Below are 13528 nucleotides of genomic sequence, written 5' to 3' on the forward strand. Positions count from 1 at the left end.
GAGGTCATTCATGCACTTCTCATCTACATAAGGCCTCAGCAGACATTGGTTAAAAAAAGGGAAAAAAATATAGCTATAAAGCCTAGATCCTAACAAGTCTCTTCCTTCATACAAAAAAAGCATTATTTTCTTTTTTTTTTAATAATAAAAGAATCATCATCTTTAAGCATGGTGGAGGGTTGCCATGTTGTCCCTATGAGGGTTGATATTTCCAGTAATTTTTTGGTGTAATGCTGTGGTGTGTCATTCCATACAGAGATGAAGAAAAATGCAATATTGCTCCACAGGATTAGAGGAACATCCAAAGACAAAATAGCTTATTACTACAGAATGTAAAAAGCTGAGTTGTTTTATATTCCTGGTTGTCAGATAACAGTGCAGTTGAAGAAGAAGATATGTGTACCAAGCCAGACAAGAGAAAAGCATGTAGAAGCTAAAATTGTATTAAAATTCCCTACCAAAAACCTTGTTTACAACACTTTTCTTTCCAGGAAAAGCTAGGGCGTCATTTTATGCTCTCTAGTAATACAACAGGTATGTGCCATTTTATTGCCTGTATTCACATGACTCCAGCACCCATTTTTATAAAAACAGTGAAACTACCGATATGTTCATTTTTTCCACTGCATTGGTGAGAAACTAGTTAATTTTAATACATGGTAGAAACACTTAAAGATGCACAAATTTTAGTTCAGTTATTCCAAAGGTGTTATTCTAGCTTGTGTTCTCATGCAGCAGTTAAACTTCAGCTTGATCCCTGGCTTTAAGGTTTGAAAAGTTCTTTCCAAACCCTCTAGTGCTGCCTTCCCACATCTGTAATTTTTCTCATGCCATAAAGCTGCCTGACTAGTATACTCTGAGTAAGAAAAAGCTGTTGGCAGCCAAAACTGATTTTTTTTTTTTTTGGTAACAAATACATACGTATATTCTAAAGAGTAGATGGTAGGACCGTAACTTGAAAAAAAGCTTTTTATTCTGTCCAGTCTTTGGTATCACTGTCACATTTGCTAGTTTTAGTTATATGTATTTGTTATATTGTTGTTAAAATTCAATTAGAGTACTTGAAGACAGTTTTTGTCCTTCAGTCTCTGTATGTAGGACAGTATTTCTGTAGAGTATCCTTTACTGAGCAGATGCCTAGTTCCATGTGTTTTGTAACACTGTCATCACCACTTTGGCTAAAAAGCTCTCCACGTTAATCCAAGATGGCTTGTAAGTGCATTTTTATTTGTTCAAGGAAGAAGACACAAAATGCTTATAGATTATTATTGCTCTGCCAAAGACAGCTAAATAATTCATCAGAATGTTTATGAATAGCTTAGTATCCACAGATGCTTATATTTAGTGAATGTAATTTAGCCCTTAAAGGTCATACTTACACTTAATGGTAGTTTGTTGCTTTGGGTTTTTTTTAATAAAATATCAAGCATTGGTTGGTTGTTGGGTTTTTTTTTCTTCCTAGTTGCTTGCTTAATTTGCCTTTGCTTGTCTGTTACATGAGGCAACTTTTACAAGATTTTGAATTTATTCTGGAAACACGAAGAGGAGGCAACTGTATCAAGGCTTTGTATGTATTTGTCAACTGACTATTAAGGCCAAGTATAAGGGGTTAAATTTTATCTCTGAAGTCAGTGTGACAAAACTGTTGAACTATGGCAAGAATGCTTCTCAAAAGCAAAAAAGCCTCTTCATTTTTTTTTCCCAGTAATCAGTTTTCTACAAACAATAATTAGTATCAGCAGTAACAGCTACATATTAACTTTTTTTTTTTTTTTACTCTTAAAAAGAAAAAGATAGACAACAAAGTTAAAAGTGCCTAGAGGAATTCTCACCGGGTCTTTTAAATCACACGTTAATAGGTTGTAAATATCTGCTGTGAGAATAGCACACACCTTTCCTGCAGGCAATCATCGTTTACGTCAAATTTGTTTCACGTGTGTTTGGTAAGTTGCCACTTGCTCTTTGTTGCAGAGAACAGCTCCGGTATTTATGACTGTAGGAATACTGTTAACATTTTTATTTCTACAGGTATTCTTCGTACCTGCCTCTACCTAACATCTGGGTAAATGGCAGATTAAGCAAAGCATATCACCTGAACTTTTTTTTTTTTCCCACGGTAATCGTGCGTGACTTTACGAAAAGTGAATGGGCTACGATTAGGACCGGTTTAATGGTATACTTAACCTATGAAAGGTCAGCAGCGAACAGAACAACGGTGCTTTAAAGGCCGCCCGGGGGAGCGCCCCGTCCCCGCCTCACAGGATGGCGCTCCGCGGGTCCCAGCCCTCCGCAGGGCCCCTCCACCTGAGGAAACCCAGCCGGGCACCGGCTCCAGGAGGAAAAGCGGCCTGCAGCCCCGCAGGCGTCCCAAACTGCCGCTCCTCGCTCGGACGGGGCTGGAGACGGGCAGGCGCCATCCCGCCGCGCAGCGGACGCCCCCTCAGCCCACCGCCGGCCGCCCTCTCCCTTTCCCACAATCCTCTGCGGCGGCACCAGCCGCCCCCTTCTCGCAGGCGGGCCCCGGCCCTCATCCATCGCTCGGCCGATCGGCTGCTTCCCCCTGGCCGCCTGTTGCTAGGCAGGCCCGGACGCAGCTGCCGCCGTTTCCTGCCCGCTCGGAGGCGGCCGGTGGCGGCGGGACGCGGCGCCCCCCCCCCGCCCGCCCCCCACCCCTCGCCATGGAGGGCGACAAGGTGAGGGGCCGCTGCGGACCGGCCGGGGAGCCGGGCGAGCCTGCCGGCGCCGTCCAGGCCCGGCTCCTGTGGATACCGCGCGAGGGGCCGCCCCGCCTCGCCCCTTCCTTCCCCCCCCGCTCCGGGAGGGCCCTGAGGAGGCGCCGGTGGCAGCGTGGCACGGCCGCCGCCCGGCACGGCTTGTTCTTCCGCTCGGCCTCCCCCTGCTCCGGGGCCTTTATGCCTTGGCAAAGCCGTCCCTTCACCTGGCCGCGTCTCGCTGCCGCCTCTCGTGTCCCGGGGTGCCGAATAAGCCAGGGCATCGGGGGGGGGCAAAGGCAAGAAACGGCCCTGGCGTTCGTCCCGCTGGCCCTGAGAACCCCCGTGGCACTCCTTGGACAGTTCGAGTCTCCTTGTTTTGTGAGCGAGACGGTGAAACTCTCACCCGAGTAGCGGTAGTAGGGAAGTCCATGCTCCTCTAGCAGAAGGATGAGGCTGTATCAGCCACGGACCTTTCTGCAGAAGAGGATGGGGTCGTTTATGAAAATATCCAAAGCTGTTCATGTTTCCGACTGTAGACAAAGTATATTTAATTATTGATGCTCCTGTAACTGCTAATTGTTGGGGCTTAGTTCTTTAGGAGCCCACGTAATTCTTGCATGCTGGTGTTAAATTTTGAATAGTTTGGAGAGCTCCAAAATAAAGGAAACAAAACCACATGGACATGCTAACATCAATTACTGTGTTATATATTCACTTGAAAAAGCAGAAGTATCAAATCACTTTTATTACTGTTGTGTGAATCTGGATTTAACAGCTAATTAATTTGTGGTCATGCTGAATAGAAAATGGAGCAGGAGATAGAGTGGCTGGGCAGGGTATGTGAAGTAGTATGTTAGGACCGCTCTAAAAACTTTAATTCAGATATCATTTCAGTAACTGTGGTACATCAATAACATCTTTGCTGAAAGGTGAGTTAGTGAATTGTGATGAAAAGTTAAACTTTGAGCTAAAATTTTTCAGGTCTGTTGGTATAAGACTGCTGAAGACCCAGAGGCAGTCGTACTAACAGCCACACTGAATGAGAAGGCCTCCTTTTGCTGTTTCTATTCTATCAAATCAAGCCTATCACTCGTGCTGTTGACCTATTTGAGGGCTCTCAAATAGGCAACTCATATTGGAAATAAGACAGACAAATATTTATGGGTAAAAAATACTTTTCTCTGGCTTAAAAACTGCAGACATTTTACTGTTTTTCTTTTGAGTCATAGTTAACTGAGTACTAAACTTAGTTGAAAACTTAACATTAAGTTCTGAAAACCTCCAATCTTTCTGGGTTGTGAGTGAAGAAATCCCTCTTGATCTTTCTTAAAGAGTTTATCTAAAGTAGCAAGGTTTCTTGTTCCGCTGACTTCATAAGGCAACATACGTATTGTTTAGCTTAAAGGACAGATTCTTAAATGTTAAAAATTTTTGTACCACATCTTGAGTTCAGTAAATCTGTGGCATATTACGTTAGCTGATGAGGTCCCCATGCTTTCAGGTGGATGAATTAAATTAAGCCCCAGTGTGGTTTAAATAACTAATCTTAATCTGGATTTAAGTGAGTATGTAAGGTGAGAAATTTCAATAAATCCTTTTAAAGTTTGTTTTAAACATTTCTTTTTGTGTGTACAATTATTCCTCTACTTACAGAGGGACAGTGGTCTCAAAGGTATTAACTTTCTTTAAGCTTTATAAAAGATCTCTCTTTTTCTATTTGTTTGTTTGTTAGTCTGCAAAAGTAGAGAATTAAGTGGAAAATCATCATATAGAAAAGCAATGGATTATAGTGGTGGTAGTGAGATGAAAACTGGAGACCCCAGAAAACTGGCAGGTGCACCTTTTGGGGCACCAGAGAATCATCTCTAAATGTTTGCTGCGTGCTTTTTGCCTCAGCTGTGAAATAAACTACCTTATCTGATATTGTCTATTGGTTATGCTGGTTTTAGGCTATTAACATCATTAGCATTCTTTCTTTCTTTGCTGATATGTACCTAAATACTGTCTAAAACCAAAACATAATCATATATATTAGGGATTTTAAATAGATTACTCTCTGAGACTATAATAGAGCATTCTGTTCTCTTCCCATCCATATCCTTCCTTCCAGCTTACCCTCACACAAGTTCTGTTGTGTTTCTTAGGCTTTGTTAAAGCTTCACTCAAGAACATTATCATCTTTGGGTGTACTTTCTCATCTGACTTTCTGCAGTAGTAAATATTTGTACTTTTTTGCCTGTTTTTTAAGGATCAGAAGAAAATAAAACTTAAAGGGCACTTTCTTTTTGTTACAAAGGCTGCCTTCTTGGTACTTCTGATCAACTTTAGATTAAGTTTATGAGTCCACTACAATCTTCTGTAAAATCTAAGTTTGGAAAGACAAGAATTTTTTCATGTAGAATAATTAAAAAATTAAAATATACTGCTAAAATTCTGCTTCCATATAATGAATTAGCAAAAAAATGGGCACCATAAGTTTATTGTCTTCCACAGTTAAGGTCATCACTCAAGTATTTAATCAGCGATTACTTTGTTAATTTTTAGTAACTTTTACCAAATCTAAATTTGAGAATAAGTGTAGCCTGGTCATGTCACTTTGAATATAGTCATCATTCTTCAGTGACATAGTTAAAAATATTCAATAGATTAGAATTCTTCATTTGCTTTAGTCATCTCAAACAGTATGATTTTTTTAGTTCAATCTATTTAGCAGCAGCCAAGCAGTTAAGGGCAGTAACTCTGCAAATGAGGATAGAAGAAATAGAACCTATTTAAATGGGGAGAAGTGTAGTGAAAGAATCTCCATGTATACTCTGATTATTTTCATTATCTTTTTTCTTCAGTGCTACATACAAATATTTCATATATCAGTGAACTTACACATGTAGCCTGAACCATTTTAAAATACTAAGTGACAGTTGATTGAAATTTGAGATGTATGTAATTACTAAACCAGAGGCTTCCTTGGTTCGCTTGAAATGCATAGTAATCTAACTGGTTTTAACTTTTGGTGTTTAAAAGTGTAACAAAAATGTGCTGTGGCTATCCCTTTTGATGTAATGTAATGTCAGATCCCTTTTGATGAAAAAAAAAGAAAAAAAGGATTACATTTGTCAAGGTATTTTTACTTGCACTGCTTGCCCATGTTATTTAATCCCTGAAATGCTCTTACAGCTGGGGTTGGGGTGACTCAAATGATATGTCTAAGGGGAAGATACCGTGTTTACTGTTTGCCATGTGAATGGGTTCTGTGAGTCGTTCTGCAGAAAAAGGATCTGGGGGTCGTGGTGGGCAGAAACTTGAATGTAAGTCATCAGGGTGCTCTTCAGGTGGTCACAGTTAACTGCATCCTGGTTATGTGTGTCATGAAGACCATAGCTAGCAGTCGTAGGGAAGACTATTCTCCTCTACTCAGCACTTGTGAGGCCCTGTCTGCAGTACTATGTCTGGTTTTAAGGCCCCTGGTACTAAAAAGGTTCTAGAGTGAGGCACTGAGATGGTTATGGAGCTGGAGCCCTGGTGTGTGTGGGAGGGAGGCTAAGGAGCTGTTCAGGCTAGAGAAAACTAAGAGGGGATCTAACTGCTCTCTTCAAGTATCTAAAGAGGATCTGTGTAAAAGGTGGAGCCAAATTCTTCTCTGAGATGTACAGCGAGAGGACAGAAGGTAGTGGCCCTAACTATCAGCAAGGGAAATTATGACTCTCTATAGGGAAAACATTTTTAATTGAGAGTGGTCAAACCCAAGAACCAGGTTGCCCAAAAAAACTTCAACCTGAGATGTTAAAACTTCACCTAAATAATTCCCTCACCAGGACTTTGAAGTTAAATCTAATAGAGCAGCAGGTTGAACCTAACGACATTGATAATTGACTGATTTCCAAAAGTGGCCTGACTGTGTGTACCCATTTGGTCTATAATTGGAAGACCAATTTTAAGTCTTTCTTGAAGGGCTGCACTGTTATCCACCATAGGTATTGACCTCAAAATTGGTTACGATGTGTGTACAGAGCTGGATAACCCAGCAGAAGTCTGACCTTCAAGCCTCTTCCAGGTCCAGTCAGATCAGGTATGCTGTAAGTATACATATTAGGGTTAAATCAAATTAATGTTTACATTACAAAATTCCGTGGACTTACCATATATACCTTGATCCTTTCCTTTGAAAAACTATTAAATGTTAAATGATTTACTTCTCTCTGCAAATGTATTACTCAGTCCTTTGCTGTCTTTTCTGTTCTAGAGAAGAACCAAAGAAGATACTTGGAAATCAGAAGAACTTAGGAAACATCTTAGGGTGATTTTATTTTATTTCTACTAGTTTTGATGTTAAGTTACCTTACAGCAGTGGAATTTATTCATAGTCTAAACATAGAGGGTTGACTGTTCTACTAGACGTTCTGCCATCTGGTATCTATAATAGCTCTTTAAGGCTTTTTGCTACACCAGACACTAAATCTGCATCATTGAATATAAAAAGTACAGATCTTTCATGTGTGGTTGCTAACTTCCTTGCCACAACTGACTGTTCTGGAATGTGTCTAGTCCAAGTGTGTCCAGAGGCTGGCACACTCAACTGTTTCTAGCTACACAAGTCATATAAGATTACTCTACAGATTTCTTAATTAGGTAAATGGAAAAAATACCATTGTTACGGTAATCACACAGCACACAATGGGGTCTGATTTGCTGACCACCCAAATCCAAGTTACAGCTCTGCTTTATATATAGTTATTCACTTTCCTACATGGATATTATGTATTGTATTTGTTTTCATCCTCTATCCTGTTTGTCATGCACTTTTAAACTGATTAATGACTTTATCTGCTGGTCAGATAGGCATTCAGGCTCCAGTCAGTTACACCACTGATGTTCATATTAGTTTTGTGCTATATTTTTTTAAAAACTGTTTTCTAATATGTATCTTCTTTTCTATGGTGTGTCCAGATCTGCATTAGTCCTTTGATAAACAAAAGCATCTTACTTGTTAATCTATTACCTAGCTTTCTATCAACAACATTTCAAAGCTCTCCATTATTTCAGTGCCAGTGCTACAGTATAAGTACTTGGTATTTTTTAGACATTCAGTAACATTACTACTACTTCCATGTGGGCTAAAGCAGACAAATTTGAGTTGAAGTGCTTTAGTTCCAACAGAAGTGGTGTGGTTGAACTTTCATTTCTGTGAAACAGATGGATAAAGTTTAATTTACTTTACTCATTGACTATAATCAAAGCAAGTTCTGTTTGTTCTGCATTGAGTAAATAGCTGTAATTGTGGATGTGGTGAAATCAGTGGGAGTTACGCTACTTGCTTCAGGAAGGTTAAGATATAATCTCTTATGACTTTAGAAAAATGTAAGAATAGTTGCATCCTCAAGGGATCTAGGCCAAAAACTTTCTTTCATAGTTCTTACATGCTGCTTTCTGTTCAAGTAAAAGCTAATCTTCTGTTCTAAAGTCAGCTGCAGGATGCCCAGTTATCTATCATTGCCGTTTATATCTGTAACATATTTTACAAGATGGCACAGTTTCTGTCTATATGAGCTAACCGCTTTAAGATGTTTAGTTAATTTTTCAACCTGGCTCTAAACAGAATGCACAGCTGCACAGTAAATTTTCTTTTTTTTACGCAATTCTTTTCAAATACATTGAAAATGCAGCTTATTATTTATTTAATTTATTAGTTCTTTTTACAATAAGTACAGAAATAGTGTTAGTGATTTTACAAAGTAAGCCTAGAAATATGTCAGCATTTTAATACAGTTGGGGAAATTAAATTCACAGTTAGCAATCCACTAATTTTTTTCTTTCACATGAATATACTATATCAAAATAGTTTGCTGAATTATAATAATGGATTTGTTTAAATTTCTTATTTATTTCAGGCATCACAACCAGATAGTCAAAATGAAGACCAAAAGCACAGAGAAAAGAAACTGCAGAAAGAGAAGTCTGTTTATGACACAGACACTCATAAACATGAACACAAAGACAGAGGGAAGAGCAAGGAAAGAACGAGAGAGAGAGAGAGGTTTAAATCTGGTGAAAGGGACTGGGATAAAATGAGAGAGAGAGAACGGGGGAAAGAGCACCAGAGGGAAGGAGACCGAGAGAGATACAAAGCTAAACTTCAGGAGTCAAGTTTGGAGAAGGAAAGATACAGTGTACCAAAAGATAAAGACAGGGAGAGTGGTAGAGAACGAGACAAAAAGCATAAAAGACATGAGATAAAGCAAATAGATACACAAAATAATCTGAAATCATTTGAAGGAGGGGATAAAGAACATCACAGAAGAAGAGAAAGCAGGCATCATTTGGGTAAGTTGCTTTGGGTTGCTGTTGTACTTTGAAATATTTGATATTTAGATAGAAATACTCTGAAACCATACCCTATCTGTACAGAGACAATAAAGGCAGGCATGCGTGAGTACCTACTAGAATGTATATCTTTACAGAATCTTGTGGTAACCCAGTTTTATTTTGCTTTTAAAAATTTTGATGCTCATTTCCCTCCCTTTGAAGAGAGGGTGAATGTCACTGTTTTTGTTGATCAGTTGACTTGAAGAGAAAAAGTACCTTCCTGCCTAGACATTCTCTACTGAGTGATCCATTTGAATCCCCAAGTTGCAGGGTGATTGCTGAAGTTAGTAGCATGTGTCATTACTTCTACTGTTACACAAGACAGTTGAGAACAGGGGGATTCATTACGAAAGAAAAAAGAGTAACCAACTTTGGAGGGAGAATTTCAACAGAATATTAAGTTATTTTTAGAAAGCTTTTATGTTTTAGAAAACCCATGTCACTAAAATACTATTTTCTACATGCTAGAGTTAATTATGTACAGAGTTTGAATATAATAAAATTTGTTCATTAATTTATACATATATTTTCTAGAGGAGGAGAAAACAAGAAGTAAAGAGCGAGAAAGAAGACATACAGAAAAGAAGGTAAAGGAAGGAAAAGGAATGAAGTGTTTCATAATGGAATAAGATTAAACTGTAGAATAATGAAGAAACTGTATCAGACTCCAGTTCCCAAGAAATCCAAGAGATGCATAGATAGTAAGGTCCTCACAAGTGTACAAAACACACAACAACAAAATATATCTGAGCCATTCTGTTTTAAGGACATACTTGATTCTTTTTTTAAAGTAAAAGTAAAATAAAATTTGCATAGCAAAGTGCTTTATTTTTGTACAGCTACATCAAAATTTTCCATCTGCTATTTATGCCTTTATTACAAGGATATTAGTAACTATACATCCTATTTTATGGTAGACCACCTCATAAACAAAGGATTAAATTTTTGTGTGAGGAGTACATAATCCAAAGAATTTTCTGTAGCAAAGTACGTGATATCCGAGAAGAAATATCAGAATCTTAAGTGATATGATAATTTGAAACTTGCCATTGTAGGAGATTTTAAAAAAATGGCTGGAAGATCCGTGTGGCAGAAAGAGATTAGGTACTTACAAATCCATCATTCTAATGGTCAAAAATGGATAGATTTTTGAAGATAAAACAGTCTTGGAGAACTTTCTAACTCTTTAATGTTATTTTTCTCTTTCCAGGATAATGATACCAAAAAGAGCATTGACAAATTTTTAGCCTACAAAGTTGAAGAAGCTGAACGTGTACACAAGTTACAGAAAGATCAAGAATTGGATAAAGAGGGAGAAAGAAGGCACAGAGAAAAAAAAGAACGTTCTGTTAGGTCGGGAAAAGAGAGACTTTCAAAAGAGAGAAGTCATAAAAGTTATGAAAAGCAAGAGGAAGAAAAACATAAATCAAAGAGATCTAAAGAGGGATCTTCCTATGGAGACACAGAAGGGCAACCAGCAGAAGCTAATGAGAGAGTAAAAAGTAGAGAAGGTGAAAGAAAGAAGTGTGATCTAAGGGTTAGTTTTGTTAAGACTTTGAAACATTACCTTATAACTTTAATTGTTGATATATCATCATTGATAAGGTGAATAATAAACACACCAGGATTGTAAGTCAACATTTTCTGAAATTTCAGGCTAAGGTGGTAGATTAAAATATTACATCTGCATTTAAGTATCCTAACCCACAAGTGATTCCTGTGACTGACGTTCTGCAGCAGAATTCAAAAGTCTGTCAGGGGCTTGCTCAAGGTTTGACTTCCTTGGAAATGTACTCAAGTAGCTGTTACAGAATATATGCACTGATGCTGATGCTTCTGTCTCAGTTATGTTTCTTTTTCTGATGTTCATGGATAGAGAAAAGCCCCTTTATCTTCAACAACCTATTGAATACATTTCCAGACTTAGACAAACCTTCCTAATACAGAATTAAAGAGTCAAGTCCCTATACTGGGGATTAAAAGTGCCTGAGACTGTTCTCTGGCCCTGGGTCCAACTGGTGTGAATTGTTGCAGTCTATGCTGTTAAAAATCTCATTCTTTGAAACAGGTTGGCCACAGCCTACTGAGGTCAGCCTTTAGTCCCTATCAGTTTTTCAGCTACACCTAGGGGTATTTAGGAAAGTGCTCTGGGCTCACAATTTAAGCAGTATACACTGGGCCCAGAACATTTTTTAACCATTGTTACTAATGTACTAATGTGAAGGTATCCTACAAAAAAGCTGGAATTTACTCTGGTAAAGCATTATAAGGTTTTGTTAAGCAAAGAAGACTCAAGATCCCTTCTTGTTTCCTTTCTGAAATGCATTGCATTGTAGCCAAACTTCACTCCCAAATATTTAATATTTTCAGGAGAAGGTCATATTATGTGTATAGCATATCTTTTATGGGTGTTTATTTTCTTTGCTTACCATATTTGTAAGGAGATTATTCTGATGTTAGTTCATACACAGCACTTCTCATAAGCAATGAGTGATAAAAAAATAATATGTGTTGTTTAAATAATTCATTAAAAACCTTTCTTACTGTTTAGTATCACTACTACTAATACAGGTTCATATACATATTTCCTCTGAGCATTTCTGACACATGAATATTGCAACTTCTTTTGCAGAATAAAAAAGAGGAAAGGATTCAAGAAGAAATGAGCCATCATTGTGTAAGGTAAATTCAGAGATTTAAAATAAGTATATACTGTATGGTATCTATTAAGATTCAGTCACCACCAAAACAATAAGCATGAATTCTTCATCTCAGATACCTAGGGTGAATATAATTTTTTTCATAGGCCCTTTGTACAATACTATAGCAATTAAAAAAAAAATTAAAAAAAATCGGTGTTTTGCCTCTAAGAGGATTCATATAAAAATGTATGTGATTGTATTCCATTTATTTTTTTTTTTCTACCCCAGGATAGCAAGAGATATTTTGCAGTCCTTGCAAACTAGATATATATTAATCTGGGCACTTAGTTTGGGAGACAGATATGCTGTATTATACCACCTGGAAATTCACTATGCAGTCACGTGGACACATGTATTGTTCATGATGAACTACATAGGACTCTCTTACATTGTTTATTTTAATTTGAATATATCTTAGTGCCTACTCTGGATGGTATCTAAAACATTAGATACATATAGCAAGTTTACTGTTGCATGTGAAAGGGAGAGGTCCAGGTCATCCTCAATAGGATCAGAAAAATTTGGGGATGATATTTCTAAGTTTTATTACTAGCAAATATAAAATCTTCCAGAAGTTCTCTATGTATTCTATTTTTCTTTGCATTCTTTAATGCTTCAGCCATGTGAAATTCCTATACAACTTTCTGAAGTATAACTCTCTGGGTATGTTGTCAGTCACAGTTCTCATTCTTAAACCCTCGTTTAGCTTCCTAGCTAAATAGAAGACTGACATGCTGGCTTCCAGGGACGCTGACAGAGATAGTGAAATCACTACCAATATTGGCTAAGTATTATTACTGTTTCTTAAGCATGGGACAGATGACTTCAGTTGTAGTGAATTTCTCATTGTGGAAATGTATTCCTGTACAAAAGGAAAAAAATGAAATATTTCAGAACACCTATGTTGGGTTGCTTCCTAACAGCAGCACTCAACTGTGTCAAGCAGTGCAGAATATACAGGTTATATTTTGAAGCTGTTGGTGATGGGGTATTGTGGGGGAGTCATTGCTTGTGCATAACTGGGAAAAAGGACTTAGCCATTTCTGAATGGCAAGGAAGGCAATATGGTTTATTGGGATGTCCCAAAACCCTGGGTCAGCCTCGAGCACTTCACATTGAATGATTCTGATTTGTTATGAGAGGATCCAGCCAAATTTTTTTTATTATTGCCTTTTCTTATGTTCGTCAGTCCCAACAGCAGTGTATATGAATACCCTCTTACTTAAGAAGTCAGAACATTCTCCTCTTGAAATCTGATACTTGTAAAATAATCTTAATAGATTGTTAAGGAGCAGAGCTGGTTGTTGATTTTCTCCTGCTCTCTGCCCTTCGTTGTATTGTCCTCATAAATAAAACCTCTGAATGAAAGACCAGGTTTGAATGTCAGTCTATGATTTATAGCTTTATAGCACATTACACCAACCTGATCTTGATCTCCAGTTTGCTGCAGATATTAATGCAACTAATAGATATGTGGGTTTAACAGGCTTTTTCCTCCTTACTTTTTCTTCTGTTTTGATGCCATTATAGGCAATAAATTTGGACAATGTTTTTGCATTTTTTAGCTGATTAATCACTTGGCTGTTTCATTATCATTTTGTATCATAAATAGAGATCTATAAAAGCATTTGTAGAAATATTTCAGTTTACTGGAAAATTTCAACTATTTTTTACTTTCCAGGAAAAAAGACCTGTTTTTTGTAAAATAAACAACACCTCTCCTCTCCCCCCCCCCAAAACCAAAACCAAGAC

General features: G+C 37.9%; 1 protein-coding gene across 1 annotated transcript in view; it reads left to right on the forward strand.

Annotated features, from left to right (window-relative positions):
• Positions 1-2619: 2619 nt before the first annotated feature.
• Positions 2620-13528, forward strand: part of DYNC2I1 (dynein 2 intermediate chain 1) — a 34064-nt gene continuing 23155 nt past the window's right edge. Inside the window, exons 1-6 of the mRNA XM_075045532.1 lie at positions 2620-2693; positions 6955-7008; positions 8600-9032; positions 9609-9661; positions 10285-10611; positions 11707-11756. Coding sequence (XP_074901633.1) covers positions 2679-2693; positions 6955-7008; positions 8600-9032; positions 9609-9661; positions 10285-10611; positions 11707-11756 — 932 coding nt within the window. The 5' untranslated portion in view covers positions 2620-2678. The remainder of the gene's footprint in view (positions 2694-6954; positions 7009-8599; positions 9033-9608; positions 9662-10284; positions 10612-11706; positions 11757-13528) is intronic.

Source organism: Buteo buteo, chromosome 2, assembly GCF_964188355.1.
Source record: "Buteo buteo chromosome 2, bButBut1.hap1.1, whole genome shotgun sequence".
NCBI lineage: Eukaryota > Metazoa > Chordata > Aves > Accipitriformes > Accipitridae > Buteo > Buteo buteo.